Source organism: Delphinus delphis, chromosome 19, assembly GCF_949987515.2.
Source record: "Delphinus delphis chromosome 19, mDelDel1.2, whole genome shotgun sequence".
NCBI lineage: Eukaryota > Metazoa > Chordata > Mammalia > Artiodactyla > Delphinidae > Delphinus > Delphinus delphis.
Window position 1 is genome coordinate 50592787 of NC_082701.1, and position 23756 is coordinate 50616542.

General features: G+C 55.1%; 5 protein-coding genes across 6 annotated transcripts; 1 reads left to right on the plus strand and 4 right to left on the minus strand.

Moving 5' to 3' along the window:
- Positions 1 to 330: 330 nt before the first annotated feature.
- On the minus strand, positions 331 to 4656 carry PHF23 (PHD finger protein 23). The gene is made up of 5 exons (XM_059996665.1): positions 4497 to 4656; positions 2877 to 2908; positions 2627 to 2719; positions 1247 to 2084; positions 331 to 1142 (listed from the first exon to the last, which is right to left on the minus strand). The coding sequence occupies exons 1-5, from the start codon at positions 4528 to 4530 to the stop codon at positions 928 to 930; spliced, it is 1212 nt and encodes a 403-aa protein (XP_059852648.1). The 5' UTR covers positions 4531 to 4656; the 3' UTR covers positions 331 to 927.
- Positions 4657 to 5625: 969 nt separating this feature from the next.
- GABARAP (GABA type A receptor-associated protein) lies at positions 5626 to 7651 on the minus strand. The gene is made up of 4 exons (XM_059997624.1): positions 7449 to 7651; positions 6824 to 6902; positions 6568 to 6686; positions 5626 to 6122 (listed from the first exon to the last, which is right to left on the minus strand). The coding sequence occupies exons 1-4, from the start codon at positions 7536 to 7538 to the stop codon at positions 6057 to 6059; spliced, it is 354 nt and encodes a 117-aa protein (XP_059853607.1). The 5' UTR covers positions 7539 to 7651; the 3' UTR covers positions 5626 to 6056.
- A 135-nt stretch (positions 7652 to 7786) lies between these two features.
- Positions 7787 to 15486, minus strand: CTDNEP1 (CTD nuclear envelope phosphatase 1). Its single transcript, XM_059997623.1, has 8 exons — positions 14447 to 15486; positions 11757 to 11823; positions 11544 to 11662; positions 11272 to 11343; positions 10525 to 10641; positions 10185 to 10296; positions 9681 to 9765; positions 7787 to 9386 (listed from the first exon to the last, which is right to left on the minus strand). Exons 1-8 carry the CDS (start codon positions 14546 to 14548, stop codon positions 9326 to 9328), a joined length of 735 nt encoding a protein of 244 aa, XP_059853606.1. The 5' UTR covers positions 14549 to 15486; the 3' UTR covers positions 7787 to 9325.
- A 263-nt stretch (positions 15487 to 15749) lies between these two features.
- ELP5 (elongator acetyltransferase complex subunit 5) lies at positions 15750 to 21021 on the plus strand. Of its 2 annotated transcripts, XM_059997621.2 has the most exons (8): positions 15754 to 15844; positions 15997 to 16057; positions 16144 to 16224; positions 17796 to 18016; positions 19131 to 19312; positions 19667 to 19762; positions 19906 to 20006; positions 20653 to 21021. In XM_059997621.2, the coding sequence occupies exons 1-8, from the start codon at positions 15799 to 15801 to the stop codon at positions 20765 to 20767; spliced, it is 903 nt and encodes a 300-aa protein (XP_059853604.1). In that variant the 5' UTR covers positions 15754 to 15798; the 3' UTR covers positions 20768 to 21021. The 2 variants fall into 2 exon arrangements, with proteins under 2 accessions (XP_059853603.1, XP_059853604.1); XM_059997620.1 differs by lacking the exon at positions 19906 to 20006 and having other exon boundaries at positions 15750 to 15844.
- Positions 21022 to 21284: 263 nt separating this feature from the next.
- Positions 21285 to 23623, minus strand: CLDN7 (claudin 7). The gene is made up of 4 exons (XM_059998431.1): positions 22986 to 23623; positions 21958 to 22122; positions 21751 to 21835; positions 21285 to 21666 (listed from the first exon to the last, which is right to left on the minus strand). The coding sequence occupies exons 1-4, from the start codon at positions 23206 to 23208 to the stop codon at positions 21504 to 21506; spliced, it is 636 nt and encodes a 211-aa protein (XP_059854414.1). The 5' UTR covers positions 23209 to 23623; the 3' UTR covers positions 21285 to 21503.
- Between the last annotated feature and the right edge of the window lie 133 nt (positions 23624 to 23756).

The window sequence follows — 23756 nt, forward strand, 5'->3', positions numbered from 1 at the left end:
AGTGTGTCCCCACCCGCCTCCTCCAACTACCCCGGCTCGGCTGGCCTCTGCCCTCAGGGGGCACCCCGCTTTACCCCCTGAGGGAGAGAGCTTCAAGCAACTATATGATCCGCTGGAGCGTGCAAGTGGGAGGTGAGGGTGGGAATTGGGGGGCAGGTCCTTGACTGGGGGGGGTGAGGTGGGGCAAAGCCAATCGAGGTCCTAGGGTTGGTGGAAAAGGCGCAGCGCCAGGCCATTTTCAGCTTGGACTTTTAAGAGAAGTGAGTTTCAGCCCCACCTCCAGCCAGCTTTTCCAAAGCCTCCCTCCCAAGCAGGACAGTCAGTGAGGGCTATAAACACAAAAGAGCCCACTCTGCTTTATTTACAACACGAAGGCTGTCTGTACAAACAGCTGGCCAATATTATTAAAAACAAAAGAGGTGAGTGAGAACATCGTCACCTTTCTGTTTTCCTTCCTCCCTCGGCCAAGCTCTGGTTGGTACTCCACCTCTGAGCTGCCATACTCAAAAGGTGAAGTCCAAAATGAAAAATACAACCGGTGTAGAATAAATGGGGAGTGAGATAAAAGAAAAAATGAGGGAGGGGAGTGCTATATTTACACTAGAGTTTTATAGACAACCGTCCCACTCCATCCCAATTCCAACCCTGGCCCAGGAAGTGAGCGGTGGCAGGTCCAAGGGACAGAGCTTAAGTGTCTAGGGACCCAGACAGCTTCCCACCCCCAACTGCAATAGGTCCGAGTTCAAGTCCACAAGATGGGAAGGAAGGGTAGGATAGGAACATCACTCATTTCCAAACCAGCCTCCCTTGGGAATTTCTGCCTTGAAGTGGGACAACATCCCAGCTCCAGGGGACAGGCTGATGACCCTGAGGCTCAGTTCCCAAGTCATGTTGCCATTCGAAGTTCCAGCCTAGAGATGGCATATGTCAGGGCTCTCCAGATTTCGGAGGCCCCGCTAACCGCCGGGCCTCTGGCCGCAGTTCCTTGCATTTCTGGCAGTAAAAGAAATCAGGGACATTGGTCTTCTTAATCTTAGCACAGGAGAGGTGGATCCACGTTCCACACAGGCTGCACTCAATCATGGGCCGGCCTGCAAAGGGCTTTCGGCAGTAACACGTGATCAGATCCCATGAGTCATCACCTGGGGAAAAGAAGGTTTGTTTGGTGTTCTGCTGGAGCTCTTAGATCCACAATACCCCCAAACCCACCAACCCAGCTACCCCTGGGCAGCCCCAAACTTCTCACCTGATTCTACCATGATGTCCTCATCCATGACCCGCATCTCGCCTTCGCTGGAGCTGGCATCTCCATCTTGGCTTGTTTCAGTGCTGCCCACGTCCTTGCTTTCACTGTCAGTGGGAGGGACTCCTTCAGGGTGCACTGTGGCAGGGGGCCTAGGAGCCTCAGGAGGTGTTGGCAGCACAGGGGCTGGGGCTTCCCCTCCTACCACTGCTGCCATCTCTTCCTCCTCCTCTTCTTCCTCTTCTTCCTCCTCCTCTTCAGAGTCTGTATCGCTGGGGGGTGCCCGGGGAGGCCCAGGAGGTGGGAGTCTATCCCCCCGCTCTGCCTTTTTCAACTTCCGCTTCTTGCTCTTCTTGATTCGAGACCTCTTTTCCCCATCCCCAGGGGCTGGCCGAGGCCTCCGAAGCACCCCAAAGCCTGTCCCCCCTCCTGGCCCCAACTTTCGGTTCTTTCGGTCCTTCTTTCGAGGAGGCTGGGAGAGATCCCCCTGGGAAAGGGGCACTGGGGTGAGAGCAGCAGGGGGCCGGGAGGCATGTGTCAGGGATGTGGGGGACAGTGGAGATGCCATTTTGGGCCCATCTAGATCAAAGAGAGAGTCCTTGAGTTTCATCTTCTCAAGCAGGGTGGCACTATCAGGGGCCTGCAGACGAGGGAAAGTGGACCTTGGGGGTCCTGGCTGGGTGGGACCTGCTTGAGCTGCCCTTCTCTTGGATGACTTTGCTTTCTTAACAAAGGTCTGGATGGTTCTGAGATCTGAGGGGGCTGAGTCCCAGCCATCGCTGTCTGCCGCACTCTCACCTCGCAATGGAGAGCTGGAGCCGGAGGCTGGCCAGTCATTTTCCTTAAAGGGGAGAAGAGACCAGGATCAGCAAGGGGCCCAGGGTCATCTCAGCCCCTATACACACCCAACTTAAAAGACCAAAATATCTGGCCAAAACCACTAAATCTTACTGTATTCAGAAAACTTATCCCCATCCCAATTCCCATCAGCATCTCCTCTTGAACACTTCCATGTTACCCCTGACCTCAAATTCTAACCATCTCCCCAATGCCCACTGCCTTCACAACACAGCATCCCCCAGACCAGAGCCATTTTTCTCTAGCTCTTTCTGAACAGCCTCATTTGTTACCATTTTCAGTTCCTAAAGTTTTTATTCAAAAGCACCTTCCATTTAGAGCACCCCAAAACCATTCACTGCACTCAAACCACCTATTAGTCCCACCCCCACTCCAGATACTAGTTTTCCCACCAAAATTTCCATTTCCCTAGTCTTACATATAATTTCTAGGCTTTGCCTACAACGTAACACAGTCTCATAATCTCAAGAGCCCCTCTACAGCCCTAGGACACCACCCTCCAGTCAGTTGTCCTCCTGTCCCTACCTCCTTGCTAGGGGGGATGTAACCAGCATAGGCCAAAACAAAACTGCAGAATTTGTTGAAATCCTCAATTGTTCTCCGTCGTTTCTCTGGTGGCTGAAAGGAAAGAAATATGTAGCACACAGAGTTTACGAGGGACATTCCCAAAAGCATAGTCCCTGGAGTGAGAAATCTGGAAAAAGTGGGAGAGGGAGAGAGAAGGAGCAGGAGATCCTGCAGTAATACTGGGCTGCAAAAGAATGGGAAACCTCACCTGAGTCTCTGGCTTAAGGGTCGGAGGTGGATCTGTGAAAGCAATAAAAGCTGAGTCAAGGCACTAGGAAAGAGTCGGTGTAAGACCCCACCTCTCAACCTCCGAGGTCCCAAGTGAACCCCCTCCTCTCCCAGGTCCCTCAGCCAGGCGAGCAGGCCCCCAGCGGTGCTGGACCCGCCGCTGCTCCCCCTTCCGCCCCGCGAGGGGCGGAGCCTGGGCGCGGCGCCCTCTCAGGCCTCGCTATAGCGCTCCCCTTCCCCCCACCGGAGGCTTGGCGCTCCGCCCCCCCCCACCCCCAACTCACGGTTTCTCTAGACTCCGGGTTCCTCGGCTCTCTCGGCGCCCCACCCGCCATACCGCTCCCCGGACCGAGCCCGGGCTGCCGCCTGCCCCTGTCCTTCACACGCGCCCAGTGCCCGGAGTTCCCACCCCGCCGCGCTCTACCGCCCCGGGCCCTCCGCGACCGCACACGCCGCCCGCCGGCCCCCAGGGTCTAGGATGACCACGCCGAACCGCTCCCCGCCCTCCGGCCCCTTCTACTCGAGCACGAGGCCCGGCGCGCCCCTCACCCCCACCAAACACACACGGGCTCACACATCCAACGCCACTTCGCGGCCGGGACAGACCTGAGAGCTCTCACCCGGACGCGGCCCCACCTGCCCCCCCTTACCGCGCTCCCCACAATTTCGCCGTCCCCCCGCCCCCATCCGGGGCTTTGGCCCCTCCCCGTCTCGAGCTCCTCGGGCTCCCCGCCGGGCCCCGGGCCCAGTTCCGAGCTCTCTCCGGCCGCCGCCCCCCCCCTGCCCCCGGACTCGCCAGCAAGTCACTAGGCTACGGACCCCTAAACTCGAGCCCCCCCCAACCAGCTACTCTCTTCCTCCCCAGCAACCCCCGCTGCTGCCGCCGCTGCCCCCCTCACCCTCCGCAACTCCCAGGCTCTAACCCTCGCCGACCGACCAACCCCCCCTCCCCCCGGCGCAACTCGCCGGCCTTAAACCCCCACCCCGCCCCACCGCCCCCAAAACTAGCCAGCTCTCGTCGCTTCCCGGCTCCCTCTCCCCACAACCACCCCCCGCATAGGTCTCTCTATCGCAGACAATACCCAGACCCTCTCTTCTCCCCACAACTATCTGCCCACCCCTCCAACAATCACCGGGCTAGCTCCGGCGGCAACTACCGGGAGCTCCGGCACCACCGCCACAAACTCCCCCACCTCGGCGAACTACCGAGCTCCTCACTCAATCCTTTTCTACATCCTTCCTCCCCAACAACTCTCCGGCCCCCAAATTCCCCCGACCTCCCAGTTCTAGGGCCCCAACCTGCCGGAGGCCCTTTCGGCCCCTAACCCCCGAAGCTGTGGGTTTCCAGCTCCCGCTCCCCCATCCCACCCCACCCGCCCTACACACACACAGCGCCTGATCTCCAACTACCCCCAGCCCAGTCTCCCACTCCTCTTTCTCCAACGTCTCTCAACTCGTCACTCTCCCACCTCCAGGGGCAGGCCCCCGACCCCTTCCCCGCCCTCCCCCGCTGGGCTCCGGGGCTCGACCTCCAAGTTTGCCAATAGATTCCTCGCCCGCCCCCCGCCGGCTAAGCGCTCTGTACCGGTCGAGAGCTCACCTTCGGGACTGGGCTCCGCCATGGCTTCCAGCATCGCCCCCTCCCCTCCTCCCGGTCCGGCGCCCCCCTCCCCTGAGCCGGGGATCCCGGTGCCGCCTCCGGTGCTCGGTGCTCCTACTGCCTCGCTCCACGGAGGTGTCTGCTTCGACTCGGTTGTGACTCGAGTCCGCTAGCCGCTGCCGCCACCTCCCTCTACCACTGCCTCCCGCACTCCCGGACCGGGCCCCCTCCCCCCGCGCCGCCGGCCGCCTGCTCCCTCCTCCTTCTCTCCTCCCTCCCTCCTCCTCTCTCCCCCCTCCCTTCGCGGGCGCTAACGCGCAATGCATCAAGGGGATTATAGTCCGTCCGGGGGCAGCAAAAAGGACACTGCATAACCCTCCGGAACTTCAGTTCCCAGCAAGCCACGGATTGGCGCAGGCGCACTAAACCGATCGCCTCCCCCGGGGAGTGGCGGGGAGATTGGGAGCAGAGGGGAGAGGGGAAGAGTGCGCTCAGGCTCCTGGGAAATGTAGGCTGGGCGGGGCCAAGAAAGAAGGGGACGAAGGGAAAGAAGGGATTAGAACTTTCGGCCACCATACTGCCTCATTCTGCGGCTTCTTTCTACCCACGGGGGACCGCCCCACTTCCGGCCAGACAGAGAAAAGGCTGCTGGGAGATGAAGTTCTCCCGGTGATAATGGCTCCCTCCTCCCCGTGTTCTCCCTCTCCTGGATTACACTCCACTGGATCCCTCGCGCCGGCACAAAGTCTGTCTAACCGACATGCATCTGAGGACAGAGTCCTTTTACTAGCTCCCACACTCGAAAATCTCCTTCACCCAAAAGATTATGACAAATTTGGATGGTTTATCTAAAGCAGGTGCTTTCAAACTTCCACAGAAACCCACAGTAAAAAAAAATTTTTTTTTATAACCTCAGGACCCAATCCATACACACGTATATAAAACTGAACTTTCATGAAATGATACTCAGTATTCCATCCATCACAACAAAAGCACACTTTTTATGCACAAGGAAAAGCCCAACATAAAAACAAACCAAAATATACTACTATCCCTCCAACCTCCTCTTTCCCCACCACTGACGAGGGAGAACAAGAGGAGGAGGGGAGCAACACAAAGAAAAATCCAGTTCAGTTTGGTGGTTTTCTCTTTATTGATGTGCCTCCTACCTTCCCCCCACAATTTCAGTCCCTTCCATCTACCCCCAAAAAAGAAGGTGGTGAAAAGAAGGGATTGTTGGGGTTCTGAGCCCCTTGGGCAGTTAGAAAGGGAAAAGAAACCAAAACAATCACCAGATGTGACACAGATTGACAGTCAAGAAGTCTAAAGCAGAATGGGAAAGGTGGTAAAGGGGAAGAATGGAGAAAGAGTGGGTACTAAAGGCCATCTCCCACATTAACTCTTGTGTTTAAAGGGGCTGGAAGAGAGTCTCAAACATTAGGAAGTGCAGGTCCTGAAAAAGGGAGGTGGTGTTTGACCCTCAAGGAGGAGCAGGTCAAGGAAGGGGGGGCCACCTCTCTCTTTGTAGAATGGGACCCCCCCACCTTAGGGACAGCAGCTTCACAGACCATAGACACTTTCGTCACTGTAGGCAATGTATAGAAAGAAGTCTTCTTCATGGTGTTCCTGGGGTGAAAGCAGAAAGTAACAGTGTTCAGGCAACTGGGCCTTAGTTACTTGAACCACCCACCACCGGGGCAGATTCTTCCAAAACCATTCTTTTTGACTCTCCCTCTCACTTGCTCCAGGCCCTAGATGTTGAACAGTATTATTCTAGCCAACAGTCTTGGGCAAAAAGACCTCAAACTGTTCTCTGCTGCCTTGGAACAGGGAGGGGCCTGGGGAGAGTCTGCATCACAACAGTTGCTCCAGCTCACTATTCTCTCTTCTTTCTACTCCCACGGCCCTGTCCAAATCCCCAACCCAGGACTATGTGGAAATTTTAAGAACAAATATAAAATTGAGAGCTAAGTAAGCCAGTTTGGTCCAAGAATTGCTGACTTAAAACTTTTTCCCTCTCAAGTGCTTCCAACTCCTCTCCAAAGCCTCCACTACTTCCCAGGCACCATACCTGGTATAGCTGACCCATCGTGGCACTGGTGGGTGGAATGACATTGTTGACAAAGAAAAACAAGGCATCCTCAGCTCGGAGATGAATTCGCTTCCGGATCAAGAAGTAGAACTGACCAACTGCCAAAGATACAAGGCCTGATAAAGTCAGAGATCACAAATGCCCTCAAAAGAACACCTTCTATGTGGAGCCTCCTCCCACAGAGACTGCGCTCCCACCCCCAGGAAGCAAACCCGGTATTGGGTCAGATTCCCACCTGTAAGATCAGAAGGCACCAGATATTTCTTTTTGTCCAGGTCTCCTATCCGAGCTTTGGGAGCCTTTTCTACTATCACCTGTTAAAGAGAAGGTTAAAATTAGGAGACATTAGGTATATAGCCCGACAGCTCCACCTGTCAAGAACTCAAACAACAACATTCCTAGCACCCACACCTACCCCAGACTCATTTCTCTTTGTCTCTGAACACGCGGCGCAGCCCTGAGTAGGGATTCTGACCCCACTGACTCAAATTCACCTAAACATCCAGGATCCCTAAACAGGGCGTCATAACAAACCGTTATTTTAATCATAAGGGGATGACCTGTCTGGGCCGACTACAGCTTCAATTTCAAAAACCCCATGTGAAGCTCAGACTGTCAAACGCCCCACAGCTTCCCACATGAATCTCAAGGTCTGTCTCTCGCGTCTACATTCTCTCACCCCCAGCTCTACCGCTACCCCACTCCTTTCACCTCCGGTCCCAGGGACAGCAGTTTCGGTCTCGTTCCCAACCCCGCCACAGCCGGCAGCCTGAGGCCCGCGCTGCGGGTCCCGGACTCAAGCCCGGGCTGTGGCGTCAGCGCCAGCGCCCCGCGCCCTCGGCCCTGGCTACTGTCCTCACCGGGACCCGGTCCGGGTATTTCTTTCGGATCTTCTCGCCCTCAGAGCGGCGCTTCTCGAACGGATGCTCCTCTTTATACACGAACTTCATCCTCCCGGGAACCGGGCTGGACCGGGCTGGGCTGAGGGAACCCGGGGGGGGCCGGGATGGGGGGCGGTGGCGACGGCGGCGACGCGCGGGCGGATTCGGCGGAGCGATCCCGGGACTTGGGCCACTTCCCTATTCACCAACCCCGCCCCCGACCAGCAGGAGCCTCCCCGCCTGCTATGTTACGCCGCTAGCGCAACGGCCCTAACGCCACTAGCGTAGCACCACCTACTGACCGCCACCCCCACGCCGTCAGTGCAATAGCTTTGGAATCAACTTGGAGGCTACGCAGGCGGCGTAGGAAAGACTGTTGGCTTTTGCTATCGTCGAAAATAACTGGAAACCCATTTTCCGAGTTCCCCCCAGGAAGATAATGATGAAAATGGCTGGAAGATGGTAACCGTAATTTGAGACTTGGCTCTCCAAAAGTTCTTTTCGGAAATAACGTACAGGAAAAAGAGCAGATAATTACAAGGAGAGCTATTCACGAAACGTGTTGGTACGTTGAAGGCGGCCGTTGACACCAAAACAAAGTAGTACCCAAGCGGAGGAAGTGGTCTCCGGAAATAGAGGGCAAAAACGAAACGTATGTTTGGAGAGACGCACGGAACGCTTAGGTTCCAGGGGTGAGTGGACCAATAGGGACTAGAGAGGAGGTCCGAAAAGTAAGGACTACGTCAGCGCGGAAGAATACTGCACTGTCTGTACCCGAGAATCATGTGATCTCGGAGAAGGGCGGGGCGTCACGTGGCGGGTGCGAGGAAGTAGAGCCGGCTTAGGCTTCGGGGAGGAAAGCGCTGGGGAGGTGGAGCCCCGGTGCTCGGCCTGCCCGGCGGTGGCGTGGAGCACCCTCCCTCCTCCCGCCCCACGCCGCTCAGGGGCAGCGTCTGCTTAGCTTGTTCACGTCAACCCCCTAGACGAAATGCTGGCTTTGCCGGCGCCCAGGTCTCTCCTTTCGTATTTCTCCGTCCTACCGCACTGAAGCTCACGTTCCCTCAGGACACACAGTTGTCCTTTCACTCCCCGACAAGGGCGCCCATCCTGTCACTAAGTCCCTTCCCACCAGGGAAAGCTAACACCACCATTCCCCCTACCCCTCGGGTCTACAGCACCCTCTTTTCCTTCTGCCTAGGGGACAGGGTGGGTGTGAACACAGACCCCTCCCTTCATTTCCCAAAACCCCAGAGAAGGACCTAGGGCAGCCTTGGTTTTAAAGTTATAATGCATGGTTTAAAAGAGAGAAAAGAAAAAAAAAAGAGAGAAAGCTGGTTACAGGTCTGAGGGAATCTAGGAAGAAGGGAAAATAGAAAGGGAGGGGACAAGTTTGGGTAAAATCCAGTGGCCCAAAATCCCAGTTTCCCACCCACAACCCAGCCCTTGGAGTGAAGAATTAGATCAGTTTTGTACAAGAGTTTTTAAAAAAACAAATCACAACAAAGCTGGCTTGGCTTCTCTTTGAGCCTCCCGGATTACCGAATGTCTGTCTCCCACTCTGGCCAGTCCTGTCTCTCCACCAGACACTGTTGCGGCTCTCCTAGGCCTCCGCTTATATCCCAGTCTGGGGTTTCCAGGGAGTGCGAACACGAAGTTAAGAGTGAGGCTGCTTGAGAATCTGGCCCTTGTGTCCATCCAGACTCCATATGGAGTGCAGGGCTCCCAGGGCAGAGAGGGGTGGGAGGGGCAGACCCTGCCCAGGCAGTCCTCACCAGTGGACAGGGCACCAGACGGCATCCCGAGGGCTCACCCTCCCTTTCCCCCCCACCCCAACTCAGGTGGAGGGGGAGCAGCTGTCACCAGAGCCTATGTTGGTGAAGGTTTCGGCTCAGCACAGAACGAACATCAGCGGTGAACCTGGGACAACAATAACTTGCATTGGTAGAGTCCTTATGTTGATATCCTCACACTAGTGTAAGGCAGCCTCACGGAAGACGTGGGGTGGAAAGGATCACCGTTTTCACATGAGACAGGTTCAGTTTGCCCAAAACCCAAAGGCTAAAAGTGATGAGTTTTAAAAAGACCTTGTTCAAAAGTAATATTCTTAAGGGAAAAGAGATAAGTAAAGTAAAACAGGACAAACTTTTATTCCTTCTTGGGATCCCCCACCCGCTTCTCTCCTCAGAAATCTAAGTGTCTAGCTTCCCTTACCTGAGGGCATCCAGCATCGGAAGCAGGTTGAGAAGGGCGGTATCGCTGGGGTCACTGAACCAGGATTTGATGGGGATGGCATTGTCTAGAGTGGGTGAAAAGGCACATGAGAAGAAACAAAGGATTCAAGAGAGATAGGGTGTTTTTCCTTTTATTTGGGGGTGGGTTTCATTACTTTAAAATATATATCCCCCCCGCAAACTGAATGACCTAAGTAAAACCTCCTTGATTTATTCTTCAAAATAAAATAAAATTTTAATCACCGTATTTCATACTAGGGCGAGGCTTCTAGTCAAACTTACTGCCTTGTGTGTACCTGAAGCAATTTGATATGAGAAATCTGATTTATGAAATGGATATGGCGGGGCGGGGAACATCTCATTTAAAAGAGAAACAACTTGCATCCTGACCTACTGTAAACCAGGGAATCCCAGCTCCATGCATTCAAAATACCTACTCAGAACCACTTCCTAGTCCTGCCAGACTCACCACCGTCCCCTGTACCTGGATGGCTCCTGTAAGCCCCTGGGGAGTTATCCAGGATCACAATGCTGGAGAGGTCACTGTGGACCACAGAGAGGTCCTTGATGTAGCTGCCCAATTCCAAAGTGCAGTGCTGGAAGGCAGGGTGAGCTGGTCATCAAAAGGAGACTCGCCCTCTGTGATTGCTCCCCCAATCCCAACAATGCCCACAGGCAGCCAGTTCTCACAAAAGGGATTATACAGTATGCCTCCCCCACACCCTCAGAAGGTTCCATTCCAGGGCAGTTGCCTTAAACTCAGGTCCCTCCCTGATGGCCTGCCTCCCAAGCCTCACTCTTAGACCTGGACGCTAGCCCCTTACCTGTCTGTAGTATCTCCTCTTGAGAATGCTTCTGCTATTATCCAGTTTATCTGCCACAGCAGAGCCGTAAATTTCCATGCTTGCTGTGAACACCACCAGCTCGTACCACTGGCTCACCTGAAAGAGATTGGAGGAGAGGAAGGTGTCAGAAGAGATGATCATTCAGACATATAGATCCCTTTTACTAAGACTCTAGCAGAGTCCTTCAGGACTTCCAACAACACTGAATGTCTCTGAGGACACAAAATTCTGAAACTGTTCTCAAACTCAAGAGTCTTAGGCACCATACACCCTTAAGATTCACAGATGCAAGAACAAAAGAGTGGGAAGGGGCTTCCCTGGTGGCGCAGTGGTTGAGAGTCCGCCTGCTGATGCAGGGGACGCGGGTTCGTGCCCCGGTCCGGGAGGATCCCACATGCCGCGGAGCGGCTGGGCCCGTGAGCCATGGCCGCTGGGCCTGCGCGTCCGGAGCCTGTGCTCCGCAACAAGAGAGGCCGCAGCAGTGAGAGGCCCGCGTACCGCAAAAAAAAAAAGAGCGGGAAGGCTGTGGAAGAATAGAATTGCATCAGCAAAACAAATGAACCCAAACTATCGAAAGCCATTCTCTGAGCATCCTACAACCTCCCCTCTCCAAAACTGCCCTTACCCATTTCTCCTGATCCCTTACTTCCTCCAAATCCTCTAAATTCCCTGAGCCCTAAGACCACTGCTTCATCACAGAGCTGCCTTCAGCTTCTGCAAACTCACCACTTCCAAGAAGAAATCCACATGGGGCCTCTTATGTACAAAAAACCGGACGGGATGTTTGTCTATTACCACCTGTAGAGGAACACAGCAGGGCTGGGAGAAGTCCTGAGCACCACAACACAGGCCTAAAGGATACCCCCCACCCTCCCACTGCCTGCTTCCCTCCTTCAGGCTGCCAGAGGACACAGCCAGGGATGAGATGCTCTGGGACTGGCAAAGAATTGAGCAGAATAACAGACGTAACCATTCCATCACTTCCCAGCCCCACACACCTTGAGAATGAAGTCAGGAGGCGTTCCAGGCCGGACTGTAGGCCTCAGGACCCCATCGTGATGGGAGTGAATAAGTGTCTCATCCAGATCCAGCACCAGGATCTTCCTCTTCACCTGGCCTGAACCACAACGGGAAGGGGTAACACCAACCAACCTCCAGCCAAGACCTTGAACCCTACCTCAGCTAGGGTTCCTCCCAGTCAGCATACTCACTTAGCCGATTCCGGGACACAGGAGATAAGGGAAGGATGTCATATCGAACAGTTTGGTACTGAATTACCTAGGAATAGCAAGAGAGAGGTTTAGAACCCTTGACAAGGAAATCTTCCCCACTAGTAATCGGAAGCACTTGTTGAACATTTACCATACACTGGGCATAGTGTAATTTAGGGTTGTTTCTTTAATCCTCAGAACAACCCTAATAATAACAATATCATCTACATCTTAAGGACAAAGAAACCAAGGCTTGGAGAAGTTAAATACTTTGCCTAACACCCCACAGCTAGGAATTGTCTTATGTAGCAGTTTGCCCCTCCAGTTAGAATGAAAGCAAGGATTTTGTCACAATCGTGGCTGTATTCCTAGAACACTATAGCAGGGGTGGTCACTTACATTAGAATCAATGAAATGGTGGAGGCAGGATTGTACCTGTGCAGTCTGATCCAAGAACGTGCCCTCTTAACCATGATGTTATCCTGCTACATGGAACAAAGAAATGCGTGGCCCTCCCCACCTCCACCTCAAGAATTCTCTGTGACACCTCTCATCACCTCCTGTTGGGAGCTGAGGGCCTCAGATTCCTTAGTGGACAGGGCGTAGGAGTCAGGAGGGGAGGTCCTTGGGTCACTAAGGGGAACAGAGAATGAGGGAATCCAGGGGTTGTCAGGTCAGCTAAGTTCCTCTGGCTGGGGGCCACCAGGCCTATTTTAACCAGCCACCTGTCCATTTCTGTCTCTACTAGCCAAGTCACAAGTTGTAGAGAACCTCAGCCCTCTGAACAGCCTCCTTATCCTGGTACCCAGGGCAAGGCAGAGAACACTGGAAAGCCCCACTCACCAGGCAGACCGATAAGAGTATCAAGAAGGCCAGAGTGAAGTAAGGGCTGTGAGCGGGAGGTGAGGAAGGGACAAGGACATCACCATCTCGGCCTTCCAGCTTCTCCAAGCCTTCTCTAGAGGCTCCTGTTTCCAGCACTCAAATCTCTCCCATGCAAAGCTTGGCAATTCCCTCCTCTGCTTTTTTCTTCTAAGCACAGTCCGTCCCTAGGCCCTAAGCCTCACGAACCAGGCTCTCCACGTGCAAACCAAAGGGCTCTCTCCCCCTAATCCCAAGGCATGTGCCCTTCTTTTCTCTCGGGGCTGCGATGAGGGCTGCAACAGCTCGGGTGTCCTGCCCTGCTATCTCGGGTTGCACATGCGGGGCATGTAGGGAATGCTCTAAGCATCTGCCAGAAAGGGGGTGGGGGGAGAAACCAGATTGGAAAGGAAGGAAGGGAAGACAAAAGGCTGTGGGGTCAGTGCTGCCCAGAGGAGAGCAATTTTGCAAGGAACCAGTCTCTGCATGGGCGGGAGCCCATCCCTGCACCCAGAACAGAAAACTGCTATGTTAGGGGAAGAAGGGGAGATGCTCGGAGCAAGGCCAGGAAGAGAGGACAGCAGCTAACACGTAAGGAAAATCCCAGGAGCTAGTCCCCCAAACATCTCCGTATCTCTGACCCGATTCTTCTTGGCTCCTAACCCTTATCTCAGGGAAACAGCCCTGCCCACAACCATGACCACCCTGAAACAATCCTCACCCTAAACCCTAAATCAGGAAGTGGAAGGAGTGGAGTAGTAAAGGAGACACTGAATCCAAGGCCATTCCCCAAATCAGTAAGTCAACCACCCCTACCACTCAGGGCTTTCTGGAAGTTCCTTGACCTAGGCAGCCCCTACCTGGTTTTATTCCTTCATGTTTTATTGAGGTATGCCAGAGTACAGACTGGAGACCCTCTGCACCCCAGCTCACTGAATCCTCCCCAGACTCCTTCAGAGGATTCTCCCCCGTGATGGTGAGAACACAGAGCACATTAAATGATGTTAGCCTAAGGAGGTTTGACCTTGGAGAAAAGCTATGGGGGAGGAAACCCAGAGATACACTCCCCACAGTATCCCTCACAATGCTGGGGTCTCCTGGAGAAACAATCTGAGAAGCGTGCCCTCAGATTCAAACCTTAAACTGACAAGCACCGTCTTCTGATAGGGACACCCAAACTTTAATGTGCTCCCTTCCAAAGATGCCAATGATAAATGCATCTTTTTTAATCTCAAAGTCTTAATAAACCCAAATATTCACACTCACACTATGAAATGAGTTTTCAGGACCTTTTTGGAAGAGTTCCCTTAATTTGAACTGCAGGGGTTTCTCCTTCACACCCAGGGCTTTTCCCACATTCCCATCCTTGTTGGTGACATACGCCCCCCACCCACCCCCACCCCTGGCACATGAGCCTGTCTCTCCCTTGTTATGAGACCAAACACACACGGAGGTTCCAAATAATAGGAGGGTCTTTCACAAGCCCACATCAACAGACCTGCTGCCATCAAACAGGTGTTCCCCGCCCCTCGGCTTCTTTAGCAACAACTCTAGCTTTCTTAAAGAGCACCCCACCCATCACCCTAGCCCCCAAGAGTTGCCAAATCCTTTTCCCATCTAGCCCCTCTCCACCATCTCGGTTCTACTACAAGGGTCTTCCTCTTCCCCGTCCCACCCCATGCCCAGCGACGGGTGCTCTAATTCTCTAGCGATAAAAGCTGCCGCCGGGGCTCAGTCTCTAGGCCCAAACAGAGGCCCGAGACTTTCCAAAAACCCTCGAGCACCGCTGACAGAGGTCCCCACCACCACCAGCGCCCACCCAGGCTCACCGTGCGGATCTGCCTCCGCAAAAGGTAAATGAAGAAGCTCCAGAGCTTGGCGGCGAAGGCCACGAACGTGCGCAGCCCCAGCAGACACTGCGTCCGCATCATCCCGATGACCCCGGCACCGCCGGCCCCGGGGCCCCCGCGGCCCAGCTCCGCCAGCCCCCCGGGGGCAGCCCCCCGCCACCGGGAGGGGGAACGGGGGCCCCGAGTGGCAGGAGAGGCTGCAGAGAGGGGCACGGAGCGGGCGGCTCAGAAAGCCACCCACGACGAGGGGAAAGCCCAGCGGAACGGGGAGCTGGGGGACAGGCGTGGGCAGCCCGCGGGGGCCCACATGGGCGGGGAGTGGCACCGACGAATTCGCGGAGGTTGCGGGCCGAGACAGGTCGGGCTACGATGGGGTCCTCCGAGACCAGGAGGGAAGGGGATGGAGAATTGGGGGAGGGGGCTGTGGGGGAGGGGGCTAGGGAGAAGGGAGGGAGGGAGAAGGAAGGGGGAGGGGAAGGGGAAAGCGGAGGGTGGCCCGCTGCGCAGGCGCGCTAGGGGGCTGCCCGCGGGAAAGGGGCGGGCGGGGGCAGCGGCGGGCGCAGGGCCGCGGTGGCGGCGAACGGACCGGCTGAGCCAAGGAGTCGGGAAGGAGGGGAGGGGGAGCCGAAGGGCGCGGATGGCTGGACTGGAGCGGCCTCCCCCTCCCCGAGGTCGGGGGTGCCTCAGCCGCTAGGAAGCGGGGTTGCAGCCTCTGCAGCTGGATTTCCCACTCTGACAGGCGCCATTTTACCGCCCAAAGGCCTCCCTCCTTCTTTCTTCCCCCCTCCTCTTCCCCTCTGACACTACTTCCGGTGGTGACGTGTATTCGCTTCACCGGGGCTGAAGTTCCCCCTACTCTGTCTTCGGGGGTGGGGATAAGGAAAGTGGAGCGTGCTCCGAACAAGGCCCCAGTATCGCGCATGCGCGGAGGGTGGTGCTGGGGCGGGGCCTAGGGCAAAGCAGGCCCGCCTCGAATTGCATGGGCGGGGCGGAGTGACGTCACTTGCGCCAGAGGCTCCGACAGTCGGGCGGGCTTGCGCGGCCACTTGCCCCTCCCACAGACAACTGCCCCAACGGCTCTTCCCGCCCTAGTCACGGTAAAAATGTAGAGAGGGGCGTCGTCCCTGCGTCTGTGCACCAGGGCTCAGGAGGGGTCGATCCGCGTGAGCCTTCCTGGGATAGTGAACTTAAGCACCACTCACGCCAGGTTACGCCAGGTCTTAGTGGTGGGAGAGATCGTGGATGCCCCGCCCCTTCCATGTGGAGGGGCGGGGCAATGGGTAGTGACGCCATCAGAGGGCGTCCGAAGAGGGACGCGACGCATTTTGGAGATGCTGGAGTCGCTTTTGGCTCTTGGTGGCCTGGTGCTGCTGCGGGGTGAGGGTCACAGACACAGGAGCAGGGCCCAAGGGGCGGAAGTGGAGAGGAAGGGCCGTGGGTAAGAGGCCAGGGGTGGAGGCCGTTACCGGTTCGCGAATGCGAAAACCTCAGTGTTCTCAGGCTGTTTTTCCGTTCCTCGCTCTCCCCAGACTCCGTGGAGTGGGAGGGGCGCAGCCTCTTGAAGGCGCTTATCAAGAAATCTGCACTGTGGTGAGTATCCCGCAGTGTCTCGCTGTCCTACCCGAGAAGGGAGCCTGGGCCCCACTCTTTGACACTCCCCCTCATCTCTGCCTCAGTGGGGAGCAAGTCCACATCCTGGGCTGTGAAGTGAGCGAAGAAGAGTTTCGTGAAGGTTTTGACTCCAATATCAACAGCCGGTAAGTACAAATTGGAAGAGATTTAATTGAATTTGGGACCTCTGTTGCTGAGGAACTCCCCTTCCAGCAACAGAGGCAAACCTGATATGTAGTAGCAGCTACTTATTCATCGAATGGATATGGGTTTTTCAAGAGGTAGGAATTAGTAAGAGGAATGATGAAGAGTAGTATCTGGAGAATCCAAAGCAGGGACCATAGAAGATGAGAGGAACAGAGTAATAAAAGGCCGACAGTACAGGTTAGCACTAGAGGCTGGACTGGAGAACAAGAATAAACGTGTGCTGCCTTTTGAGTTATTCAGAATCTGGTGATCAACATGCATCAGCACTAACTGCAGGGTACACAGGGACTTGTCCTACAGGCAGAAGGAACAGTCTATGCAAAATTAGAGAGGTATGGAAGGCATACCTGTTCATGGGAGATGGAAGAGCTTCCTGAGGTCAGACAGAGAGAGGTACCTGGTAGTAAAAGGTCTTAACAGAGCACGAAAAGGAAAATTTGGGAGGAGAGTGATAACATCATACTTGTTAGAAAGACTCGTCCAGTGACCACAGTGTGGAGAATGGGTTAGGAGGGGGCAGCCAGGAGATAGGGATACCAGGTGGGAAGGCTGTTGCAGTAATGCAGGTTCACTCAGATGTATAAGTACCGGTTAAGAACTAGTTGTGAACCAGGAGCTGAGCTAGGCTAGAGCAGTGAATGAAGCCGACATGATTCCTGTTCCAGTGAATCTTAGAGAATAGCGGTAGGAGGCGACAGAGGCCTGGCTAAAGACAGTGGCAGTAGGGATGGAGAGTTTAGGACAAACGTAAAAGGACTTTAGCAGGTAGAATTTCCAGGGCTTAACAGACTGATGTGGGGTAGAGGAAAGCAGCCAGATCAGGAGGTACCTGAATCCACCTATGTTGGGTGGTTAAGAAAGATTACTTCCTGGTCTGGTTAGCTAAGTGGATAATAACAGTTTACACCTGTCTGTTGAGCCCTAATTTTGTATCAGCTGTTATAGTAGAGGTGATGCTGTAAAGATGGCATTCACAAGAGAAGCAGAAGATAGAAAGGAGATGTCTGGGAACAAGTTCTACCACTGTGAAGCTTTCCCAGGATTTCTAGTCCATGCCAGTCTCTTTTCCTGAATCGCTATGTAATCTGTAGTTAGTACCTCAGGACTTGATTCTTGACCTTCTCTAAGCTGTCCTACAGGCAGGAACCATGTCTCAGGTCCTCTCTTTTCTCTTTATCCATTCGAGAATGATACACTTTAGGCATCACTTAGTACTGTGCTGTCAGGAGGTTGGTATTCCTATTTTATAAATGAAGAAACCGAGTCTTACAGAGGTGAAGTAACGTATCAGTTAGGTGACCTTGGACAGGTAGAACCAAGCTTGCAGCTCAGGGCTGCCTGATGCCAAAGTCTGTGCTCTCAATTACTGTATTCTACTTCTCAGTAAAAACTTTTCACTAATGTTTAGGATATTAGTGAAAATTGAGAAACAAGCCACAAAGATCAGAAGCTGAATTTGGAGATTAGGGGGAAGGGCAGTAGGATCATGCCTTTCCCTTTCCCTTTGCAGGCTGGTTTACCATGACCTCTTTAGAGACCCTCTCAACTGGTCAGAGACTGGGGAAACCCTTCCTGGGGGTCCCCTGGAAGCCTTGAGGGCCCTGTGCAGGAGGACAGATCCTGGCCCTGTCACTGTTGCTCTCGATTCCCTCAGCTGGCTGCTGCTTCACCTTCCCTGCACCACACTCTGCCAGACCCTGCACACTCTGAGCCATCAGGACTCCTGCCATGGTGAGACTCTTCCTTCATTTCTTCCCACCATAAATTCCCCCTGCCAAGGGATGTGCCCCTTTCCACCCTAACAGGAAACATATCAGGGATCTCCAACTGGACTTTCTTCCATCGCTTTAGCCTTTTTCTAGTTCTTGGTTTCTTCATAATGCTATCTAATTACTCTTTTTTTTCTTTTCCAAGTTTTTTTTCCCCTCATTCATTCATTCAACAAACATACGCATACATACACTGTATCAGGTAGAGTTCTAGATAATGGAAAAATAAAGGCTAGCTGTAGTCAGGTCCTTGCCTTCCAGGAGCTCAAAATTCCGTAAAGGTATAGACAAGTAAACCAGCAATTACTAGACAGTCTGATAAGGACCATGATGATAAAGGAACATGCACAGAGTACCTTAAGGAAGGAATGTCTTGAAGAGCAAGGGCCATTTTGTCCAGCTGGCGGCACTGGGACTAGCCCTAAAGTACAGTGGGTACTAGAATGGGCTTTAGAGTCAGATACCCAGCTCGGTATGCAGGTGCTTGGTCTCACAGTGCTTCTGTTTCCTCAGTAAAAGCCAAGGAAGGAGGGAGTTTATAGTATGAAGATGAACCACTTGGAATTGCTTTTTTTGTAGATCAGATATGATCAAATGTCAGCAATTTCATACAGTCCAACCTAAAAATGCAAGTATTTAGTGCGGTGCCTGACGCTTTGTAAATGCTGCTAAAAAGGGAGGGAAGGAAAGAGGGGATCTAAGGCACTGACTGGGATCTTGGCAAGTTCCTGACACTGCAGATGGTTCAGTGTGTAAGAGATGAGGCTGGAAAACAAGCGGAGAACAGATGCTGAAAGTGTGGATTCCATCCTGAAGGCCTTGAGGCGCTCCTGTGGAATGATGTCAGAGCAGTGCCTTGATTCGATGTGCATTGGAATAAGAAAGTGTTTCAAAGGTGAGGGCTGAAAGAGGTCAGAGCAGGGCAGTGACACTGGCCGAGGTCAGTCAGGATCCTGGCAGAGCTCTGAGGGAACGTGGCCCTCTCCTTCCTTTTTTCCTCTTCACTATTTGATCCCAGGCCTCCCCTGAATGCTCCCTACTGCCCTTCGTGCACCACCTTTCTTGTCCCTCTCCAGGTGACAGCTCCCCAGGAGAGCAGGTGCATGTGCTGGGCCTGCTGCATGAAGAGCTTCACGGCCCAGGCCCCTTGGGAGTGCTGAGCAGCCTTGCTCAGACCGAGGTGACCCTGAGCGGTGCGATGGGCCAGGCCTCAGCCCACATCCTCTGTCGGAGACCCCAACAGCGCCTGACCCACCAGGTCAGAAGCACAGGAGAACTGGAGGTTGGGGTCAGAGAGGAAGAGCAATAAAACGGCTGATGCGATGGAGCACTTCCCTAGGCTCTCGTGGTTTGAGCATTGCCCTCGTTGTATCTCCACAGCTGCCCTGTGAGGTAGATTGTTTTATTATCCCCATTCTGTAGCCTGGAAAGCTTAGATCCTGTGAGCTTAACCAATGAAAGACACTGCCTTCCAGGAGATGAAAAAGGAGAACAAGAGCTGGAAGTAGCCAGTTACATAAGTGGCTGGGAGCTGGGGCGGCAGGTCCTGGTTCTCTGGTTTGCTCAGTAAGACGAAAAAAACCTTCTTAATACTCTTCTTTCTTCTCCCCAGACTCAGTGGTTCTCCATCCTTCCTGACTTCAGCCTGGAGCTCCAAGGGGGGCCGCCCCTAGAGCCCCAGCCTTACCCAGATCCTCGTGTTCCCTCGGTATCTAAGAGCCAGGGCCGGAACAAGGGGATGCAGTTTGGAGTCTGGAAAAAGGAGAGAGGGGGATAAAGACTGCAGAGGTTGGGGGTGGGGTCGGGGATTTCAGTGATGGGGCAGAGTGGCAGCATCCTTTGTCTCTACAGATGGACCCCACGACTCATTTGACTTTTAACCTTCGCCTGTCCAAGAAAGAGAGAGAAGCCAAAGATAGCCTGACCCTGCCCTTCCAGTTCAGCTCAGAAAAGTAAGGTTGGGGCCTCAGTGCCCGGGTCCCTGAGCTGAGCCCAGCATCTGGGCCTAAGAGGTGGGGCAACAGCAGGTTGTTGATTAACCTCTTAGACTTTATAGGGGCTGAAGTCCACTTCCAGAGGCACGTCTGGGGAGGAGTTCTCTACCCACCCAAACCCCAGCAATGGCAAAGGTCCTTTATGTCTTTTTTCTCTCCGTTAGAGCCTTGGGTCCCAGCTCCACAGATATCCCTAGAGTAATCTGGGCCTGGGTTGAGCCAGACCAGACCCTGGGGAAGCGGCCCGGTCTCCAGGCAGTGGTGCTAAGACGATAGGAAGCTAGATGGGTATGGTAGAGGCAGGTTAATAAAGGCTTAGTAGATGCCTGTTGTCCTGTGCCCAGTGTGTGGGCAGGTGAAGCAAGACTTCGGCAGGATCCTTGCCCTCAAGCTGCTAAGAACTTAGGCTATTATGAGAGCAGTATAGGAGTATCTACCCTGTACCAGGTGGTGCTTCCGTGCTAACTAAACGAGGTCACACAAAGGGACTTAGACCAAGAAAACATGGAGGCCAAAGAGGGAGTCACTGTCAAGGAAAGAGGGTATCCAGACATGACCCATTACCCACCCTCACCAGCACCCATCTCCCTTTATGTCTTCTCAGACAGCAGGCGCTACTGTGCCCTGGGCTGGGCCAGGCTACCAGTCACATTTTCTATGAGCCAGATGCTTACGATGACCTGGACCAAGAAGACCCAGATGATGACCTAGATGTTTAACTGGCCAGGAGATGTGACTAGACTAATTGGAGGAAGAGGGAGACCTTGGGCCCATAACCATCCTTCCATTGTTTGCATTGGCCTTAGCCTGTCTCTGCCCCATCTTTGTTCCCTGTGTCTGTGGAGGCCGTGCCCTGTGACCCATGAGACAGGGAGCAGCTTCCAGTGAGGAGAGAAAGTGGAATGGGGGCATAAGGGAAGGTGACACCCCCCCCAAGCCTAATAAAATCTTAATTTTTAAATTAAAAACAAAAGCTCTTTGGTTGCTATTTAAGCAAGAGTTGCGAGTGGATAGGATTGGAGGCTGGGCGGGGATGAGGGAAGCCAAGAACATGAGTTGTTTAGAGTCAGTAGTCAAAAGTGTCGGGGACTGCATGACTGAAATGGTGGAACTGGGACACCGTTGCACACCATTGGTGCTCAATAAATGTTTTTTTAACTGAAGTAGGTACACTTTAGGTTCTGCAAGGATCTGGGTTGGAAGAAAGCAGATGCCCCAAGGGAAAAAAGTCTACTTTCCAAAACATATTTTTATTACTGTACAAAAAGCACACCCTCCCCCTTTTTGTCTCCCTGCCACCCAACACCCCAGGGAACTGTACATGGTGTGCTGGGCTAGAGTGACCGCAGGCTTCTGCTCGGCACCCTGCCCACGGGTTGAGCTCTCTGCCCCAGGTCCTTTCAGATGTCTGGGGGCACCTCTAGGCTGCCAGGCTGGGGTAAGGGCATTCCCAGCTTACACGTACTCCTTGGCAGAGTTGGGCTTAGGGTAGGAGCGGGGTGCACGGTACCCAACTTTGCTCTCACTCCCAGGACAGGAGCAAGAGAGCAGTGCACCTCCCAGGAGGACCAGAGCGGACCCTGCCCAACCAATGAAGATGGCAGGACCAAACTCATACCTGTGGAGAGAGAATTGGGGTCAGAAACCCTGGCCTGCCTCTTCCGACCCCAGACCCCTTAGGAGGCAGGGCTCCCTTACTTACTTAACATTCATGGGGACCAACGGGTTGTAAAAGTCTGTGACAATCTGGTGGCCATACCAGGAGCAAGCTATCAAGGCAGCAAGACCTGGAGAAAGAATGAGGATTGAGATATTGTGAGCTCCCTGCAAACCAACACCGTGCCCACCCTTACTCCTCCAGGATGGGCAAGAAGAGAGTCCTTGGGCCCACCTTGGACTTGTTGCTCACCTGCCAAGATGAAAATGATGCCTCCGGCCATGGCTGTACGGGCCTTCTTCACTTTGTCGTCCCCCCCACAGTTTGTACACTTCATGCCCATCGTGGCCACAAACGTGGCCAGGAAGCCCAGCACCAGGGAGACCACCATTAGGGCTCGGGTGGCCTGCAAGGCCGCTGCAGGAAAGGGGGAAGGATGCCGTCCTTGATGGAAATGCCAGCGGCCCTCGGATGGCTCCAGCCTCTGAGTCGCCGGCTGCACCCACTCGCCGCAGGCCTGGGGCCCCCTCGACGCCCAAGTCCCGGGCCAGAGCGGGTGGATCCCGCCCCCTCCCGACTCCGCGGGCCTTCCCGCTCCGCCCCGCCCTCTCGGCTCTAGGATCCGCCCGGGGCGCCAGGGTTTCGACGAAACTGCCCCGGGGAGGGGAAAGGGTGAAAGGGTACATCGAAGAGGAACCGAGGTGGTGGCCTGAGCCCCGACGCCGCCCGCAGATCCCGGCCCTCGTCCCAGCTCTGACCCCACTATCGAGGCCACGGTTTGTGGCTTCGGCTAATCTGCCGATAAGATTAGAAGCCGCAGGCGGCGCCCCAGGACTGACAGGGTGCACGACTCCTCGGCCCTCGGTCCGACCCCGCGGGCCCCAACCCAACTCCGAGGCCTCCAGCCCGCGCCGCCTTTTGTCAGAGAAAAGGGCGGGAGATGGCGGAGGCCGTGGCCTCCTCGGGGTGGGGGGAGGGGAAGGCCCCGCCCCGGCCCCAGGACTCGGCTTCCCGGGAGGTGCTTGGGCCGCCGGCCGCCAAGCCCGAAGACTAGGCCGGTCCGCAGGCGAAGAGGGGCGCAGCCGGCCCCGGAGGCGCGCACGTGCAGCCCCAGAATCTCGGCCCGCGGCGTCCCCAGCCCGACCGCTTCCGCTTCCTCCTCTCCGCCCGCCCTCGCCGGCAACCCTGGGCGTCGGGCCGTGTGGCCTGGGGCGGGGGCCCGCGCCCACCCCGCGACCTCGGCCCTGGACGCGTCCGCCCCGTCGGTCCCGCGGCCTTACCAGGCAGGGCGAGCACCGAGTCGTACATTTTGCAGCTCATCATGCCCGTGCTCTGCGTGACGCAGTCCATCCACAGCCCCTTGTACATGGCCTGGGCGGTGATGATGTTGTCGCCGGCGTACGAGCTCACCTGCCACTGCGGGATGGCGGTGCACGCCACCAGGCCCACCCAGCCCAGTAGAGCCATGGAAAAGCCCAGCAGCTGCAGGCCCGAATTGGCCATTTCCTCCCTCAGAAAAGACGGGAGGCGCCGGGCTGGCGAGTTTTGTCCCCCAAAGAGGCAAAAAAGTTTTTGGCCGAGTGCTTGCAAATCTTGTCACCGAAGTAAACACAAATCTACCCCTCCGGCGGGGCGAGGATCTCACAGCAGAGGAAACAGGACTGGTGGCCGACAAAAGCAATCCGCGAAGACCCGGCAGTTCCCTTCGGCGCTCGGCGACCCTTCCCAAACAAAAGGTGGAGGGGCCGTGTGGGCGCGGTCCCGGGTGCTGGAAGTCCCCAGAGTATCCTGGGCTGTCGGCCCAAGGCTGCTGTGCGATGAGAGGCCGCTCAGCGGTGAGCGGGCAGGTGCGGGCGGACAGGTGCGGCGCACCTGAGTATATGTAGGTCGTCGGGGGCGCGCCCCCGCGGGCACCGGGAGCGCGAGGCGGGGAGGGACCGGAGGGGCGGCCGAGGATGACCTGACGTCACCGAAGGGACACTCACCTGAGCCGGAAGTTCTGGCCCCCACCCCTCCTGGCCCAGGTGAGGAGGAAGAAACCTGAGCACCAG

Excerpts from the sequence above, each read along its gene's own strand:
- CLDN7 (XM_059998431.1), bottom strand. The coding sequence starts at position 23,208 with ATGGCCAATTCGGGCCTGCAGCTGCTGGGCTTTTCCATGGCTCTACTG. Across the intron at positions 21,836-21,957 it reads CATCATTTTCATCTTGGCAG|GTCTTGCTGCCTTGATAGCT; the intron begins GTGAGCAACAAG and ends TTCTTTCTCCAG. Across the intron at positions 21,667-21,750 it reads TTGGTCCCCATGAATGTTAA|GTATGAGTTTGGTCCTGCCA; the intron begins GTAAGTAAGGGA and ends CTCTCTCCACAG.
- GABARAP (XM_059997624.1), bottom strand. The coding sequence starts at position 7,538 with ATGAAGTTCGTGTATAAAGAGGAGCATCCGTTCGAGAAGCGCCGCTCT. Across the intron at positions 6,903-7,448 it reads AATACCCGGACCGGGTCCCG|GTGATAGTAGAAAAGGCTCC; the intron begins GTGAGGACAGTA and ends TCTCTTTAACAG. Across the intron at positions 6,123-6,567 it reads CGATGGGTCAGCTATACCAG|GAACACCATGAAGAAGACTT; the intron begins GTATGGTGCCTG and ends CTTTCACCCCAG.
- PHF23 (XM_059996665.1), bottom strand. The coding sequence starts at position 4,530 with ATGCTGGAAGCCATGGCGGAGCCCAGTCCCGAAG. Across the intron at positions 2,720-2,876 it reads CCCTTAAGCCAGAGACTCAG|CCACCAGAGAAACGACGGAG; the intron begins GTGAGGTTTCCC and ends CTTTCCTTTCAG. Across the intron at positions 1,143-1,246 it reads GGACATCATGGTAGAATCAG|GTGATGACTCATGGGATCTG; the intron begins GTGAGAAGTTTG and ends TCTTTTCCCCAG.
- ELP5 (XM_059997621.2), top strand. The coding sequence starts at position 15,799 with ATGCTGGAGTCGCTTTTGGCTCTTGGTGGCCTGGTGCTGCTGCGGG. Across the intron at positions 15,845-15,996 it reads TGGCCTGGTGCTGCTGCGGG|ACTCCGTGGAGTGGGAGGGG; the intron begins GTGAGGGTCACA and ends CGCTCTCCCCAG. Across the intron at positions 16,225-17,795 it reads GACTCCAATATCAACAGCCG|GCTGGTTTACCATGACCTCT; the intron begins GTAAGTACAAAT and ends TTCCCTTTGCAG.
- CTDNEP1 (XM_059997623.1), bottom strand. The coding sequence starts at position 14,548 with ATGATGCGGACGCAGTGTCTGCTGGGGCTGCGCACGTTCGTGGCCTTC. Across the intron at positions 10,642-11,271 it reads TGGATTTCTTCTTGGAAGTG|GTGAGCCAGTGGTACGAGCT; the intron begins GTGAGTTTGCAG and ends AATCTCTTTCAG. Across the intron at positions 9,766-10,184 it reads GGCTTACAGGAGCCATCCAG|ACAATGCCATCCCCATCAAA; the intron begins GTACAGGGGACG and ends CACCCACTCTAG.